The sequence below is a fragment of the Hydra viridissima genome, unplaced genomic scaffold, assembly GCF_058129835.1.
Source record: "Hydra viridissima isolate aposymbiotic clone 2 unplaced genomic scaffold, HvirCarnegie_v1 scaffold_11, whole genome shotgun sequence".
NCBI classification, from domain to species: Eukaryota; Metazoa; Cnidaria; class Hydrozoa; order Anthoathecata; family Hydridae; genus Hydra; species Hydra viridissima.
The window spans coordinates 15,125,672-15,143,609 of NW_028324310.1; the positions used below are offsets into that span (position 1 = coordinate 15,125,672).

General features: G+C 30.9%; 1 protein-coding gene and 1 long non-coding RNA gene across 4 annotated transcripts in view; one reads left to right on the plus strand and one right to left on the minus strand.

Annotated features, from left to right (window-relative positions):
- The window catches only part of LOC145191267 (E3 SUMO-protein ligase RanBP2-like), a 34,242-nt gene extending 26,650 nt beyond the window's left edge, over window positions 1-7,592 (plus strand). For both annotated transcript variants that reach the window (XM_090067504.1, XM_090067505.1), the window contains 3 exons: window positions 583-800; window positions 2,637-6,009; window positions 6,127-7,592. In XM_090067504.1, the coding sequence (XP_089923630.1) occupies window positions 583-800; window positions 2,637-6,009; window positions 6,127-7,432 (4,897 nt within the window). In that variant the 3' untranslated portion in view covers window positions 7,433-7,592. The remainder of the gene's footprint in view (window positions 1-582; window positions 801-2,636; window positions 6,010-6,126) is intronic.
- A 6,883-nt stretch (window positions 7,593-14,475) lies between these two features.
- Window positions 14,476-15,859, minus strand: LOC149882382 (uncharacterized). Of its 2 annotated transcripts, none has more exons than XR_016445244.1 (3): window positions 15,576-15,594; window positions 15,086-15,275; window positions 14,476-14,746 (listed from the first exon to the last, which is right to left on the minus strand). It is a non-coding gene; the product is annotated as an uncharacterized LOC149882382 (long non-coding RNA). The 2 variants fall into 2 exon arrangements; XR_016445243.1 differs by having other exon boundaries at window positions 14,478-14,746; window positions 15,511-15,859.
- Window positions 15,860-17,938: the final 2,079 nt, after the last annotated feature.

A 17,938-nucleotide genomic window follows, 5' to 3' on the forward strand; every position in this document is an offset into this window, starting at 1 on the left:
AATTTTTGAACTATGTTGAATTTCCTTAAAAATTATTCATTCATAATTTTATCAGTGTTGTTATATTGATTTTAAATTGTTCAATTTAATTTTAATTATTTTAATTTTGCTTGTTAAATAATATCTAATATCTTAAAATCTAACAAAAAATCAGTTTAATGTTGCACTTAGTATTTTTTTACAAACTTTTACCAAGTGCAAATACTTTTACAATAAATTATCCGATATCTAACTAGGAAAGTGGCCAGGAATGATATTCTTAACTACATTTACAATGAAAATAAAATTAAAGTAAAACCAGAATTAGACTTTTTTCAGGGCATCTATTTTTAGCAAGTACTAAAAACAATTAAAAGTTGTGCGAAAAATTGTTTTTACTAGTTTATTACTGTTTATATTATTATTATTGTTTTTCTCACATGGAATAACTAAGTTAACTTTTTCTATATAAATTTATAATATAAATAATTATAATTTATTTGACAATTATAAATTATTTAGCAATTATAAATTATTTACCAATCATAAATTATTTACCAATCTAAATTACTTAACAATTATAATATAAAAACTGTAATATAGGATGGGTTGTTCACAAAAGTATTCTGAGCTAAAAAACACTTTTGACAATGATTTGGTAATTACAATTGTAAAAGAACCAACGTTTGCACAGAAGGCTAAAGCAAGTCGTCTGCTTCTTCCCTTGACTTACTTTTTATATGAGAACCAAACACCATGTACTGGTTGCAGTGGTTGTGATGATGAGTACATAAAAAAGAAAAATGCTAATGTCAAACAAGGTAATATATATACATATATACATATATATATATATACATATATACATATACATGTATGTATGTATATATATACATATATACATATACATATATGTATGTATATGTAATTTAAAATATTGTTTTACTTAAAATATTCTACAAAAAAATAGTTCAAGTTTTTTATTGAACATCTGATAACACTAATCAACACAATTTTAACTGACTTAAATTTGGTGATTGTTTTTTACTGAATTTGTGCTGATTCCAAATCTGACTTCTTTTTTTGTCTAACGCATCAACTTTTTAATTTACAGCATATTTGTGTTTTATGATTTAATAAATAAATAAAGCTAAATTTTATTGATTGACTTCTCAGGTTACATTAATGAGTGAAATAGGTTCAAAACATGTTATAAAATCAATTAAATTGAAACGAACACTAAAATACAGGATAATACATGTTTTTTTTTTTTTTTATATAAAGACATATTCATGGAACAAATTTTCACTTACAAGAGTGTCTTGAGTGTTTCGTGTCCAGCCACACTCATTTAATACTCTGACAGTAGTTTACCATCATATATGTGTTTAATTGGCCTTGATATCTCTTGATATCTTCCATTATTTTCACATCTTAACAAAACAAATCACCATGCATGTTACTTAGGTTACCAAGATTAGCTTGGATTTCATCAAGATGATTATTAATGACTTGGGTCTGATGCTGAAGCCAGACTTGGGTAACTTATGTTTTGTCTCATTTTCTTTGTATAACCAAAAGTCTTTGTGAGACAGAAGTAACAACTGTCTGCGTGGTTTTTAGCTCTTGCCATATCATAAGGATGCCATATATTAGTCTTTCCCTTGTACCCTTTGTCCGTTGATGTAAATCTTCAACAGATGGTTTGCATGCATTTTGCAGGGTTTACAGTTTACCCTGATCACCCAATTTGACCTTAAAGTAAGCCATGTCAGCTCTTTGGCAAAGTCATTAATGTTCGTCCTTTAATTTGATACTAAAAAATTTCCCACAAGTGTAACAAAAATTGTCTCGAACTGAAACATTTACTTTGTACTGATGCCTTTACATTAGACTGAGTGTAGTGATGATAATTGTAATCCAATACAAGTGATAACTTTTTGGGATAGTAGTGGAGGTGTGCTTATGAGTGTTCCTTCGAACACTCAATCCAATGGCAGACGAGGTATGCTCTGATTAGTTGACTGCTAAACTCCTGTTGATGGGTTGATTTTGAGGTGTATAAAGTAATAGGCACCACCTAAAACTTCTAGTAAAGCAGCCAAAAAGGCATAAAATACTTATGAGCTGCCACTGTTTTTGTAGAATCACTCAGCTTCCACAAAAAACACTCATTCTAACTCACTGCATAATCAACTCAGACTGATCATAGTCTACAACCACAATACAAGCCCAACCACAAAACAGCAATAGGTTTCTGAAACGTAGCAACAGATTAGGCAGACATCGGTAATTATTTGAATGCCTATAGATAAAGACTTATGATAGAAAAAAAACTATTGATATATTTGAACTCAGAGACCCCTATTTATCTAAAAACAACTGTCAAACCTAAGTCAGCAAAAAAAAATTTTTTTGTTGACCAATGTATTGTTCTTGTGTCCAATATAATGATATTTTCTTGTGTTTAATCACTATGCATGTATGTAATGTAATGCAATGTAATGTAATGCAATGTAATGTAATGCAATGTAATGTAATGTAATGCAATGTAATGTATGTAATGTAATGTAATGTATGTATGTAAGTTTATTTGTTGTTTTATTTGGTAATTTTTGTACTTTTTCAACAGTAAAAAATCTATTTCTGTTTTTTAGATGTTTTGGGTGAAAAACAAGCAAAAAAAGAACCAGTTAATTTATTTGCTGAGCTGGCTGCATTACCTGAGTTTGGTGGTAAAACTACAGCTTCCTTCATTGGTGCTGGGACTCAGCTTTTTGTTTCTGAACAAAGCGAAGATAAAGATAATGAAGAAGAAAGTGAGTATGACCCTCATGTAGATGCAATTGTGCAAGTAACAAAGTTAAAAACTATAAAAACTGGAGAAGAAGAGGATGAAATATTGTTTAAGCATCGCTGTAAGCTTTATCGTTATGATGGTCAATGGAAAGAGAGGGGTGTTGGAGAAATTAAGTTAACGCAAAATACTGTTACAGGATATAGGCGTGTACTTATGCGACGAGAGTTAATACACAAGTTGTGTGCAAATCACGCGATTATGCCAGATATGGAATTAAAGCCATTAATGTCTTCAGATCGATCTTGGGTATGGTTTACTCCATCAGATTATTCTGAAGGACTTCCACCTATACCTTCACAATTTTGCGTTAAATTTAGCAATCTTGAGGTTGCTGGCCAATTTAAAACTATATTTGAAACATGCAAAGAAGCAATGGGCAAAGTGCTTCCAAAGATGGATGTCCAGAATAAAAGCATCGAACCCAAGAATATATTAGAAATGGCATCAAAAGATGAAAATGCTCTGGAACAGACTGTTGAATCTAGAACAAAAGTTTCTACAAAAACACTAGCTGCTAAATTTTCATTACAGCCTGGACAGTGGGAATGTACCTCTTGTTTAGTGCGAAATGACGAGAATAAATCTAATTGTATTTCTTGCAACAATCCAAATTTAAAGAAAGTAGATGCCAGCGGAACATCAGGGACTTTGGCAGCCCCGTTTCATTTTGGCTCATCTACTGCATCATCCAACATTAAAGTATCAGTACCCAGTACCAGTTTTTCTGGTTTTCAGTTTACTTATACACCTACAACATTTGGAGCTAGTTCGACCACACCCCTGTTTTCATTTTCTTTGAAAAAATCTGATGCACTTACATCAACAGCTGCTATATTCACTACTCCTCAGGCTAAACTAGGATCAAAAGTTTCTGAAATATCTGATAAAATGAGTCCTAACGATCATAAAAACTTAGCTAACCAAACTAATAATGCAGATACAAACTCACCTTCGGTTTTACATGATGAAGATAATGACATTTATGTTGAGGCAATAGCTCACGTTTCAAAGTTAGATCATATAAACACTGGTGAAGAAAATGATGAAATAATATTTTCCAATCGAGTTAAGCTTTTCAGGTTTGACTCAAATACAAAAGCTTGGAAAGAGCGAGGCATAGGAGAACTAAAGTTAACTAGAGACAAAACCAAAAACAACTGTCGTGTTGTAATGAGAAGAGAACAAGTTCATAAGCTGTGTGCCAATCATACTATAGTAACAGAGATGGAATTAAAACCTTTTGACAAGTCTAATAAAACGTGGGCTTGGTTTACTCAAGCTGATATATCAGACGGAGAAGCAAAAGCTGGGCAATTTTGTGCGAGGTTTAAGACATCTGAAATGGCTGCTGAGTTTAAATTATGTTTTGATAAGTGCAGAGCTATAGCATTTTCTAAAGTCACTTCTAATGACGAACAAACGAGTAACGAACGAACGAGTAACGAACAAACGAGTAACGCAATTAAAGTAACAAACTTAAAGTCAAAGTTTGCCCTTAAAGGAGGTTGGAGCTGTACCACATGCTTAGTAGTAAATCAGAGTAGCGTGCAAATTTGTGCAGCTTGTCAGTCTCCGAATCCAAATGCAGTTGCGTCCAGCAATATATCTTCCAGCACAAATACCTCATTTAATTCAAAGTCTGATTGTGTTACGAAGAACAACTTGTTTACATTTGGTGCTTCTTCAAGTGCCACATCAGGCTTTAGCTTTGGTGCTCCTTCTAACTCCCCCTCTGCAGGTTTCACATTTGCTGCAAAACCAAACTTGTTTACTTTTGGAGGGCCGGTGTCTCAAGTCAAAGAATCTACTCCAAAGTCTTCTTTTATGTTTGGTATTAAACCTGAGCACACTCCCGTATGTAAAGAAAGTAATTTTGAAGCAGACCCTAATACCTGGGAATGTCCAATTTGTCTAGCTAAGAACAATGGCAGTCGAGATATTTGCAGGCAATGTCAATCAGCCAAACAGAAAACACCAGTGGTTCGTTTAGATCCTGAAGAATTTTCAAAGCCGATTAATTTTAAGTTAGATGATTCAGTTTCTAAAACCAAAAGTTCAGAAATAAAAAATAGAAGTCCATCTTTTAATTTTTCCGAAACTTTAAGCGCTACTGATGAGATTTCTGACCCCAAAAATAAGGCTAATATTGATCAACAATTAATGCCTCCTCCAAGTGTTTTGCCTCCACCAAATATCTTACAATCAAAAAAGGTTAGTCCGAAAGAAAACGAGAAAAAAACTACAAAATCTGACTCCGTTTTTTGGATGCCTCAAGGCCTCAGCACTGACTTTAAGTTTACATTTGGTATTTCTCCGTTACCGAGCTTGTCTGCTGCAAGCAGTATTGATGATCTTCGGGAAAAACCTGCATCCGAACAAGTTCAGTCTTTATTTGGTGATAAACCGTTTGCTTTCACGTTTGATGCGCCTAGAGAACTCTCCACAATCTCTTCTAACAACGCTACTGCAACCGTTACTTCCCCCAATACTACTCTTGAAGTTGACGACAGTGAGTGCTCAGCAGAATTTGCTCCGCTTGTTTCATTGTCGCATGTAAGCCATGCGACGGGTGAAGAAGAAGAAACTGTTCTCTTCAGTGAACGCTGTAAGATGTTTCGATTTGATAAGCAGTGGAAAGAAAGAGGAATTGGAGAGCTCAAACTTTTACAACATAAAAAAACAAAACAGTGTCGATTGTTATTGAGACGCGATCAAACTCATAAACTATGTGCTAACCATATGTTAGTGAAGGGAATGGTTATCAAACCCATGGGTACAAGTAAGAATGCGTATGTTTGGAAAAGTAACTCTGATATCTCTGATGGTGACCCTACTGAGCAAACCTTTGCTGCTCGTTTCAAACTTGAAGAGCGAGCGAAAGCATTCGCCGATGCATTCAATTCAGCTTGCTCTGATGGTCCCGCTAATATTTGCGAAACTGCTGCACATTTACACATTATCGAAATAGAGTCTGGTGACGAGGGTGATGAAAAAATCGTTGTTAACGATGAGGAGATAAAAGTCTCGTATGAGCCGAAGATCGATAATGCTTTACAAATTAAAGCGAAAAGGCTGCTTCTTCCGGAAACATTTTATAATGAAACTTCACTGACAAATAATCGAAGAACGAAATTGACTTCTAAGAACGAAGAAAAGAATGGTGGTGAAAGGTAAGTAATTCTTGATAATTTGGATTGCAATGCAATGTCTTGAAATCGCTTTCAATCTCTTACAATCTCTTTTAATGACTTTTATTTTATTTGTTTCATACATGTTTTGCTTTTTAGAGCAAAAGATATGACATCCGATAAAGAAAGTAAATCAGACCTTATACTAACACGTGTAAAAACTTCTGAAGTGCCTGAGGCATTTTTACTTCCTAAGAGCTTTTATAATTATACACCAGATGCCAAACTGATTGACGAGAATAGCGTAATTAATACTCATGAAACAATATTCAAAGATAAGAAATCTTCAGACGACGAGTTATTTAGCGTATATCATTCCGAATTATCGGATGCCGAATCAGTTTTTAGTACAAAAGGTTACTTGTTTAGGTACTTAGCGGATGAATACCACGAGTTCGAAAATCTAAACGACGTCAAAATTGAGAAAAAGACTAATGCCTACTACATTACAGTAACTGACCCGGCGGGAAATAAGCAGTTGGTCATAAAATTGTCGAAGAAACTTGAACTAAGTATGCCCGCTGACTCGAAAACTGTTTTTCATTTAGATACATGTTATGGTAAGTACGCGTTAAAGTTCAGCGATATGCCTGCAGCAGAAAGTTTTTTGTCTGTATTTGAGGATGTTAAAGACTTAATTCATGAAGAAGAAAAGAGCGCCAACGAAATTTTAAAAGATGTTCAAATCGATAATTCCAAAAGCGGTATTTACAATCCTCCTATATTTGGCGGTTCATTCGATAAAATATCTTTTGCCACTTTAGCAAGTTGTGATAAATCTGGATTCTCGAACAATGCTGGTAAGACGTTTGCTGGTTCGGGTACCGGTCTTTTTCAATCGAATAACAAAGCGGAAAGTTCCAAAGCTGAGCACGATGACGACGCGGATGTCAATATATATGTGGAGCCAATTGTTCAACTAAAATCTGTAGCGGTAGAAAGTGGGGAGGAGAATGAAGGTGTCATATTTAATGAACGATGTAAGTTATATAGGTTCGATGATAAAAAATGGAAAGAAAGAGGTGTCGGAGAAGTGAAATTGTTACGTCATAAGGAAACGGGAAAAGCACGGCTTGTCATGCGAAGAGATCAAGTCCATATCGTATGCGCCAATCATCTTTTAACTTCTGAAATGCGTTTAGAACCTTTCAAGAACAACGAACTCACTGTTACGTGGAACGCGTTCTCTGACGTCAGCGACGGCTCGCCGTGCGATTGTATTTTTGCGATCAAATTCAAGAACCTGGATTTGCTTTCATCTTTTAAGGAAAGTTTTAGAGCACTTTGTGAAGGCAAGCCTGTTAACATTAAACCTTTGAACATTAATTTGCAAAGTGCAGAAGATCAGCCCTTTGTATTTGGTTCGTGTGATCCTAAATTAATCACATCAATTAGAACTCCATAACAAATAACACGAAATTATATTTCGGTTGTGTTTAGAAGATTTTTTTCTTAAATTAACTAAAAAGTGCGTTTTAAATTGTGTAGAAATTTGATTTGAAAGAAGATTTAGGTAATCCGTTTTAATATGATGCACTAAAATATCTAAAAATATTTTTCATAAATTGTTTTTATTACACCTAACGGTATCATTGGTTGAGTTATAAATGAACTGCTCGGTAATAGAAAATATCAACTGGTTCTTTTGTGAAATAATCGGTCGGTAATAAAATCGGTCGGTGAACATCATTTTAATTATTACTTCTAACTTGTGTGTTCTCAGTTATTATGTTCTGGTGAAAATAGATAAATATATTTAAAAAATAAAAATAGATAATATAATATAACAGATATAAAAATAGATAAAGTCAAGAAAATAGAAAAAACTTTAACTCAAGCAGTAAACAGTCTAATTGTTATAATAGTTGCAACACAAGTTCTACGTTTCGTCATCCCATCTTTGCTCTTTAAGTTTCCGATCGACCTGGAGAAATTTTTGACGTCTTCCTTAAAAATATAGATTAATTTTTTTTTGTAAATTTAATTCTATCATCCTTCAAGATTTTACATTTCGATATCCTGTCATAAAATTCAAATACAAATTTCAATAAAAAGAATAAAGAAATTTTTGAATGATGGTAACGTATGGTGAAAGTTAATACTGATGATACTGATAGATATTCGAAAGGAATGATAGATATTCGAATGGAATGCTAGATATTCGATAGAACGATAGATATTCAAAAGAATGATAGATATTCGAATGGAATGATAGATATTCGATAGAATGATAGAATTCGCCGTTTGGTGAAAGTTACTGAAACCTACAGAAGTTCTCTTTACTCTGAGACGACCAAAAGACGACCGATCTGATCAAAAGAATCAGTCATAACAAACAGTCTACAGCATTCTTAATACCATCATACCTAAACAAATTTTTTTTTAACTTTTATTACTCCTATGTGGTCGTCCACAGTTATGTGCCGAGAGAGTGGGGGGGGGGGGGGAGGATGGAGACTGGGATGATATCAACTTTTGTGACAACAGTTTTTAGATTTATAAATTATTGCATAAAAACTCAAACAACTTTAAATATTTTTGTAATGATGTTTCGTCAAAAATATTCGATTTTCGATTTTGAAATTTGAAAATTAAAGCCTTCTTTCTGTTCACTAGAAGACGTCAGTTCACAACAACGTAGATGTCGCTTTAGCTGTAAAATACAAAAAAATGAGACTGATCCATAGTATAAGAGGCAGAGGCAGTGAATATAAAATTACTAAGTTCTAAAATATTTCTGAGTAGTCGTATGAAATGGGGCAGAAACGGAGGGCGTCTAAAGTATTTTTTTGTTTGCGATCAACACCATCAACTTGATGATTTATTGCATTTATTGCCCCCCCCCTCCCCCCATCTAAAACTAAATCCTGTCTGTGTCCCCAAACTAAATCTTATTTGTACCCCCTAAAACTAAATCCTACTATCTCAATTGAAGAACCTTTGTTGTCGTTTCTAATATACAAAATACGCAACTGACGACTTGGATTGTTAAGTAAACTTTTAAAATGCATTTACTTAAAACACAAAAACGACATTAGATATTTTGGATAATGGTTTTATACTCATACTTTTATTTTTATTGCTTTACAACTCGGCTTTCAAAACGAGTCAAAACTAAACATATCTTTGTTTAAATATTAGAAACAGTACCACCCAAAAGACATGTAGAAACTGTCCCAGTTGCTGATTGGTTGATTCGATTACAAAACAAATGCACGTTCACAGCATACGAAGAAGAAAATTCTGTTTAGAAAGCATAATAAGAGATTGCATCACTCTTAGGTATGTTTGAAGCTATTTTCCTTACTCAGGATGACTAAGGAAAAAGACTTTATATGAACTTCTGAGGAAGGTCAGGGTAGGGTTAGCACTATTGTAATTGTAATGAAAACAATAACAGTAACAATAATTATTGTTATTGTATTAACTTAAATTAGAAACAATAAAAATACTTGTGATTTACAACTATTGTAATTCTGTAATACAATAACAATAAATATTGTATTGCAATTAATCTTTATAAAACAATAACAATATTTGAAAAAAAAGTGTATTGTAATGATCCACTACAATAATAAATATTGTATTGTAATTCGTCTTTGTAATACAATAATAATATATTGTTATTGTAATAAAAAAAATTATTTTATTTTCAAAATTTAATAAATGTTTTAATAGTCCAGTTGCCGACTATACACCCTTGTACCCTTGAAATAGGGTACAACTAATATTTAATGATTCATTCTATTTTACTGAAACATAATGGGAGGGGGAAGGGGTGTTAGAATGGTAAATTGGGCAATTTTAAATAGTAAGGCTATCATCAGACAGGTAATATTTTGCGGCCATTTAGAACTTAGAATTACAAGATAGAACTTAGAATTACAAGATAGGTAATGCGAAATCTAAATATGATCTGAAGGTGATCAAGATTAATACCGCTTGCGTATTATATTATATTTTGAAGATCAACACCGCATTTGCTACTTTTTAATCAACATATATAAAATAATGTTTATATATGTTGATTAAAATAATTTATACAATTTTAATCGATTAAAAAGAGATAACTTGGTTTTTTAATGATCATCATAAATGTGCTATATATGGCACACTCATGGTAATTTGTCACCACAACCACGCAAAATTATAGGATCGCCATGTCCAAGTTACAAAAATAATTTTAACTTAAATTTCTTCTAAACAAAATATGTAAAAAATAAAATTTGCAATATATTTCAAATCCGTAAATAAAAAATAGCAAAAATAATAGTAAGTTCGTCAGAGATGAATATAAATACGTTAAAATACGTTAGCTTTTCACTTTAATGTAAAGTAATACACTACAATAGTTATTGTAATTTTATTTCATTAAAACAATACAATACAATAGTTCTCGAATTTTATTGTATTGTTAGAAAAAAAAACAATACAATACTTATTGTAATTGTTTTTCATCACAGCAATACAATACCAAAACAAAATTTTTTTTATTGTTTCTGTAATATTGCAATAAAATATTATTGTATTGTAATGTGTAATTTATTGTAATTGCAACAGAACATTCAAGTTACTTTATCGTAGCCATTAAGCAGCCATCGAAACAAAGTTAACATTTATTTACAAAGGTGATATGGCTACTGCAAATATGCAGGCAAAGATGTAAACTATAAAAAATATAAAGCGTAGAGAGTGATGAGTTAGAGCTCACTCTCCACTTCATATGTAGCCATCTCACCAACCATAAAATTGGTGCACACAAAAATTTACTCTCGATACGCAAACGTGTGCAAGCTAATAATGGCGCGCACGCTTACGCATACGCAGACGAACAAGCTCAAAATATTTAACCAAAAAGTCAACCAGCTTAAAAAAATGAGCACAAGTTTGCACACATTCGCATTCATTCGCAAAAAAACGAGCTCAAAATGTTATCTGTAAAAAATAAGGTAGAAATTTGAAGAGCTAGCGATTCTCGCCAAGGCATCTAAGTGATAACCATTGGACGTTAAGTGAAAATAGGAAAAACCATTCGACCCTAGCTATGATATAGTTAGCTATTGTGCAAGTGAAGTGTTATAGTTCTAATAAAGTAAAAACCTTTTGATGTATGAAAAATGGAATTTTATGTTAATTTTATGTAGAGATGACACCTAAGATCTTTTCCTTTATTAATGTCGCTTGACATATGTGAGAACACCAAGTACCGCCAGTAGCTGGGTGCTCAAGCACACGTACCTGCTTTGGTCTACTAACTACAGCTGTTTTATTTTTGACTGTTACTTTCCCCTTTCCGACCGAGGTTTACTCTCTTTTATCTGCTGTAATAATCAAAAGGGTACTATTAGCTCTGTTGGATTGTTAGCCCATCCTTCAGATTTACTTTAGTTCAGATTTTTACCTTCCTAACCCTTGGAGTCCCGCTATAACTTGGCCTTAGATGCCTAAGTTACTATTTACGTCACGGAAAGACTGCATAATATAGATTTACTACAGCAAATTTGAGAGACGAATGTGCAACCTCTCACAGACCGAGTCTTTCTTCCAGTCTTCCAACATCTAATCAATGGAATAGGAATAAGATTATGACTGATCAAGATGGAAACTTATTAAATCTGCGGGGAGAAAAAATGTCCATGAGATTTGACCTATGTGAAGTGTAACATTATTATTTTTAGTACTGGAAGTGTTATGGTGTGGAGTGGTAAATTATTTAATAATTTAAAAATCCTTGCATAGTTAAAATGCCAGTCAACAAATTTGAATGATTCAATAAATATTAAGCGTAATCATAGACAAAACTTTCAAGTTGCTGATAAACGTAGAGCTCTGAGTAGAGTAATTGGTCATTTAATTTCTGTTGGTAAATTCAATAAAGTGAAATTTAACAACTATTTTTAATTTTCTACAAAAACTTATAATAACAGTGTGTAACAAAGTTTTATTAAAGCAGATAAAGAAAAACAATCAAAGAATATATATAAAAATTATCATCGAAATTATCACCAATCATAGAGATAAGGTCAAACACACGTGCTATAATTATTGAAGATGCAAAAACGTCATTCATTAGGAGAGAGAAAAACTATTGATATATGGAAAAGAGTCTATGCAGGTGTCAAAAAAATGAAATAAAAAAAGCAGAATTTGATGTTGTTTTTTTTTTGTTTCATATTTAAAAAGAGATCAATTTATTAGTTTTTGTAGTATAAAAAGAATGTAAACTTTCTAAAGATTGTTGAAAAAAGAAATTAGTTGATCTCAGTATTTTGTAGTAAGCTCGCATTTTGTCAAATCGTGTGAATGAAAAAGAAATTCCTTTTCATTCTGAAAATAGAAATAAGTTTTGAAGATTTGTTGAATACAAACCATTAATAGGAGGTATGTACGCACCTCTTTCTAAAATTTTATCTACTAAAGATGCGATAATCAAAAACAGAAAGTGTTATGAATGTAATGTCGGATTTACTAAAAAAAGTAAAATACGAAATTACTATTACTATCCAGTTAATAATAATTATCATTATCATTAACTTGGACAGTCTAGCTTTGAAATCTTGATGAAAATGGCTGGATTAAAAGTGAATCAGAAAGATCTTGATCAAATGCTCTGGATTTCTTCACAGATAAACATGATATAATATTTCGTAAAAGTAGTTCTTCACAAAGAACTATCATAAGCATGATAGTTCTTTGTGAAGAACTACTTTTACGAAAAGGTGTATACCCATATGAATATATGACAAGTATTTATGTAGAAGATTATAGTCACGCACAAAAAAGTCACACAAAAAGCGTAGAAAAGGTTAAGAGTTAAAACTCTTAAAGATCGCGACCTTTACGATCCCCTAAATGTTTTTGAAAATTTTAGAGATGAATGAATGAAAACATATACTTTGGATCCTGCATGACATCTTTACTCATCTTTGAAAAAGCTATTAGAGAAGGAATATCAGTAGCTTCCAGAAGGCATGCAAAAGGTCTTAACAAGCACATGAGAGATAAATAAAATAACAAAAAAAACCACCAAAGTATATAACTTATTTAGATGCAAATAGTCTTTACTCACACGCAATGTGTAAGCCTTTGTCTAAACATGGTTTTAAAATGATTTATGAAGATGGTAGTGTATAGAAAGAACGTCCTGGTGCTTCAGAAGCTGCACTCATATACCCAAAAAAGTTGGATGACTTACACAACGACTATCCTCTATCATGATGTGACCGGTCTCTAATATGATCTCATTGTATGAAAAAGACAAAATTGGTAATAAAAAGATAAATGGGATGTTCAACCTCAAAAAAAAGGGTGAAATTATTGAAGAAATTTTTTGCATTAAATCTAGAGTTCAATGAAAATGTTGAATGGAAGAGAAAATAGGAGATGCAAATCTATAAAAAAAAAAGCAAGTTGTAAAACACCACGTGACATTTGAAGACTGTAGAAACTGTTTGTTTGGTAAAAAAAAGTAAGGTTTTACCCATGAATGTTATTCTTGGTCAGAAGTAAGTTGGCATCGAGTTTCAATGACAATAAACGTGTAATTTATGGCATGTGTACATTGTAAAATTTTAAAAACATGTTTTATATAAAATGTACTGTGCGAAATGCAAAAAAGTTACAGATGGTGAACAACTCACACTTTCCAAAAATGGTCGTAACATGAAACGAGAAAAATGTAAAGTATGCAGTGTAAAAAAAGCTTAATTTGTAAAAGGTGCATTTGCGAATTCAAAGGAAGAAGGTGGATCAATTTTGTTAATAACTCTGTTATTAAAAATATTCCGTTTGAGATGTATTAACTGGTCATTGTTAAAAAGATGGAATCTTGTAACAAACCCAGTAAACATCGAACAGTTGGTAAGTAGTTGGCCCGATCCTAATAACCAACTATTAGCCAACAGTCGGCTATTTAGTTGGTACCGTGAAAAAAACGTAACGCTTTTACCAACACTTAGCCAACTGTTTTTAAACAATTGTTTGCCATTAACGGCCCAACAGTAATAAAACAGTTGGCTAACAGTTGGTACCATTACCGGCCCAACTATATGATTTTTTTTCGCGATTTCTTAAATTCGCTTTTGCGCTTAAATTAAAAGTGCAAAAGTTATAAATCATGTTTTGAATATTGCTTAATAACAAAGTATAACTTTGCTTTTTCATATTTAATTTTCTATCTAATAGTGATTGTTTGTATATCAGACTTTACCAAACAGTACTACTGTCGACACAAAATATTGTATTATATTTATAGATAACTTAGTTGAATACAAAAAAAAGAACAAATTTTTTATCATTACACTTTTATTTGCAGACCGTTAAAGAAAAATATTTACAAATAAAGAACTAAAAATATTCTATTATTGTAGTTAATATTATTAAAGGTTTGAAACTAATATTGGCAACTTTAATTAAAAACAATATTGTAAAACGCTAATATTTAAAAACCTGGCGATTTATTAGATAATTATTAATAATAATTAAGAAAAATTAGATTTATAAATAAAATCAAGAAAAATAAGCTTTTATAAATTTTCAAAAGAAAATAATAACTAAATATTCTTTTCATTGATTAACTGCAACTGATTTTTTATAACCTTGCTTTTCGTCTGTCTATTTATTCGCCCATCTCCTTGATCATTTGCGCCCTGAAACCATCTTGAAACCATCGGGTAAATATCTTTATCCTTGGAATTAAGATACTGAATTCTTACTGCTGCTAAAAGAATAAAATGAAAATAAATTTAAAAACTCAATTTATTTTTTGTTTAAATATAAATTATTTTTAAGTTATTTTTAAGCTCTTATACGTATACTTTGCAAATCAAGAATTACATTAACTGGTTAGCAGTTTTAAAAATATGTGCATATGATAATAAGTTCAAGTCACCAAGGGAGAATATAATATCTTACAAATTTACAACTAATGACAACACTGGTAATTGTCATAAGTACTAACATATTATATTCTTTCTTAGTGTTGTAAACATATTTTTGTAAATATAAAAATACAGTTGACTTTAATAGACTAAAAATTTACATAACTAGTAATACTTACATAGTAAGCACTTTAACACAAAATGATAACATCGCAACTTAACCTTGCCCATTCCAGTAGCTATCATCTTACTTGAAGATCCGTTTAGATTACATAAAACGCTAAAATTTTTGGAAAACATGGCTCCCAACACACATCATATGTATTTTGGACGTTCAACTTTACCGCCAATAGAACGCAGATATTCGACCTAAAAACAAATAATGCTACATATCACAACTTTTTTATTTAAACTATTTTTTCAAAGGTAAATGAAAATGTAATGCGGTATAATATAACTAAGGTATTATTAAATTACCTTTGATAAATTACAATTATATGACTTATAAAAAAACTTATCTTTGATCTTATAAAATAATAGTTACTAGTTTAAACGCAACCTGAAGACTGCTAGAAACATTATAATACAAAAAATAATTTCAAACTTTATAGAGAGCCATCTCAGATTTCATCTGTATCATAAGGTTAAGCCTCTCCAAATCTTCCTTACTTTCCATTGGAAGGCCAGGGGAACAACAATATCTTCATTATCCAAAAAACTTTGAACTTCTAAAAACTTATTTTTTTGCTCCAGTTCTGTTAATCTTAACTCCAAAGCTGCTAACTTCCCTATAAACATACATAAATAATTAAATAATATTTGATTGCATTTGAATCTTATTGGAAAACTGGTTTCAAAAACACAATCTAGTTTTTAAATTGAAGACATACATGGATAAAGGTGTTATGGAACTCAAATATTTGGAGTTAAAATTTTAAACATTTATGTTATTTATCCCTGTAGGTGAATTGATTGCTGTAAAAATGGTATTCTAGCACATTTTTGTGCTGTGTTATTAAGGCCATGGAAAAGATATATATATATATATATATATATATATATATATATATATATATATATATATATATATATATATATAATATAATATAAATGTTATATATGCTTAATATGAAATGTATATGTCATATTGTATATACAATTGCATATACCATTTATTTATATACTGCATATATTATGTCAATATTGTATATGGCATATATTATATGCAATATATACAAAATACATAGGGATGTCTGCCAATATTTTTAGGTGGATTTCTCTGACTTTTCCCTGATACTTTCCTGATCTTCTACCTGTTTTCCTTGATTTAATTTAAAGTTACCCAAATTCAACTTCACAAAAATTGACCTAGATTCGTTTAGAAAAATGCTCTTCAACTGCAAAAATGTAAACAATAATACAACCCACACTAAATGTATCAAGTATTGATACATTTAATATGGGTTGTATAATTGTTTACATTTTTGCAAGTGAAGATTCAAGATTCGCTTGATGCAAGTGAAGTTCATAAAACTATCTGCCAAATAAACTTTTATATTACATGTACTATGTACAACTTATTTAAGTTATGTAAGTTTGATGAAGAGCCATTTTCCCTGATTTCTCCCTGATTTTTTTAAAATTCAACCTAATTTCCTTGATTATCCTAGATTTTTTGCAGATATCTGATTTCCCTGACTTTTCCCTGAATTCCCCTGATCTGGCAGACACTCTGTGTGTGTGTGTGTGTATATATATATATATATATATATATATATATATATATATATATATATATATATATATATATATATATATATATATATATATATATATATATATATATATATATATATATATATATATATATATAGATACATACAAACATACATACATATACATACAGAAATACACACATAAACATACTACTATACACGCACATATACATTTTAGCTGTATTTAAACTTTTGATAATAGTTAAAATAGAGCTAAAATATCTTATACAAATACAACAATGGTGTCATCATAAAAATAAATTAAAAACTCAACCAATGTCAAAAATTATATCTGAATGTGTCACTAATGGATAAATGTAAAATATTTCTACTTACCAGCGTAACGGTTATATTAAGAGGTGTACGAGAGTTTGAGTTTAAAAGTTTAATTAAAGGGTAGAAAAAGCGTTTGAAAGAAAAAAAAATGATAAAAAGCTTCAAACTAAACTAACTCTATTGAATAGTTTTAATCATTGAATGAATCTATTTGAATAATTTTGATAATTAGTCGCATGGTCTAAGTGAATATATTTATAATATACATTTACAAACTTACGGGAAACTTACGATTCAAAAACACGCGGTATACAGTCGGTTAATGGTTGGCAAGAAATGCCAACAGTTAGCCAACTGTAGCCAATACTGGCCCGTCAGTTGGACCAACTAAAGCGTGTTTACTGGGAAGGTTCCATCTTTTTAACTGTACTACTTGAAAATCTTGGAACAAAGATGAAATTTGGAATGGGTCTTGATACATCTGATTTTTTAAAAAAAAACTTTAAAAAAATATGAATCATCTAGCACTTTCAAAATTAGCAGATGAATTACATAAACAAGTGAGAAGAAAAAATAAAAAGCCATTTTTAACGGTGTAGATCAAATATGAGCTGCTGATTTCATTGACATGCAGGGGTTCTCTAAATTTAATAAAGGTGTAAAATACTTGTTAACAGTTACTGATATTTTTTCCAAATATGGCTGGTGAATTAAAAAAACTAATTGAATTAAACTAATGAAAAACTTTAATTGAATTAATTTAAGTTAATTAAACTAAAACTTTGAAAAATTGAATTTTCATAAAATTGTTAAGCGCTTGTCTTAACTTCTTCTTAAAGCTTCCTGCAATACCATTTACCATGTTCATATACCTAAGTCATACCACATTTTTTACATACTCATCTTTTATCACCATCATTATTTTATCTCCATCATTTTTTTTTATCACCTTTTTTTTACTCATCTTTTATCACCATTTTT